The 666-nt window shown below is 37.2% G+C and overlaps 1 protein-coding gene across 1 annotated transcript in view; it reads left to right on the forward strand.

The window, feature by feature from the left end:
* Positions 1-666, forward strand: part of LOC119587738 (acetylcholine-gated chloride channel subunit acc-1-like) — a 3,689-nt gene that overhangs the window by 1,764 nt on the left and 1,259 nt on the right. The window contains exon 3 of the mRNA XM_037936425.1: positions 252-368. Coding sequence (XP_037792353.1) covers positions 252-368 — 117 coding nt within the window. The remainder of the gene's footprint in view (positions 1-251; positions 369-666) is intronic.

Here is a 666-nt window from a genome sequence, read left to right on the forward strand (position 1 = left end):
GGCTGAGTTTGCCAGTTTTTGTGAGACGAGTTTTATTTTTTGACGATTTATCTGTTAAGACGAGTCTTTTCTTGTATTTTGGATTATTCAAGATGTTTTTCTTCTTCCCCCCCCCCCCCCTATTTTACCGAGAAAGGGTCGTTTCACATTCGAAATCACCCATTAACCTGTTCACTCACTAACCATTATGTTGCGGACGACTTCTATTCCTTCGTTTCACCCTGAAAGTAATTCTGTTTCTATCTCTCCAGGTATTTTTCAAGTTTAAGAACCAATACGGTTACTACATCGGTAATGCTGTCGTTCCTAGTCTTTTTATGGTCGTCATCTGTTATGTGACGCTGTTTTTCGACCTGCATGATTTTCAGGTATCTTACTGGATACATTTATTAAGTGTATGTTCATTGGATACATGTGGTAAGTGTATGTCTATTCCGATACATGTGTTAAGTTTATGTCTATTCCGATACATGTGTTAAGTGTATGTCTATTCCGATACATTTTTAAGTGTATGTCTATCCGGATACATGTGTTAAGTGCATGTCTACTGGATACATTTGTTAGGTGTATGACACATAAATGGATATCCATTTATCTGACTATCTTTATGTTCATTTACACTGAGTTGCCTGCGTGTTGTGTGAATGCTTTAGTGTCTCTCGATAA

This window comes from Penaeus monodon, chromosome 23 (assembly GCF_015228065.2).
Source record: "Penaeus monodon isolate SGIC_2016 chromosome 23, NSTDA_Pmon_1, whole genome shotgun sequence".
In the NCBI taxonomy this organism is placed as follows: Eukaryota; Metazoa; Arthropoda; class Malacostraca; order Decapoda; family Penaeidae; genus Penaeus; species Penaeus monodon.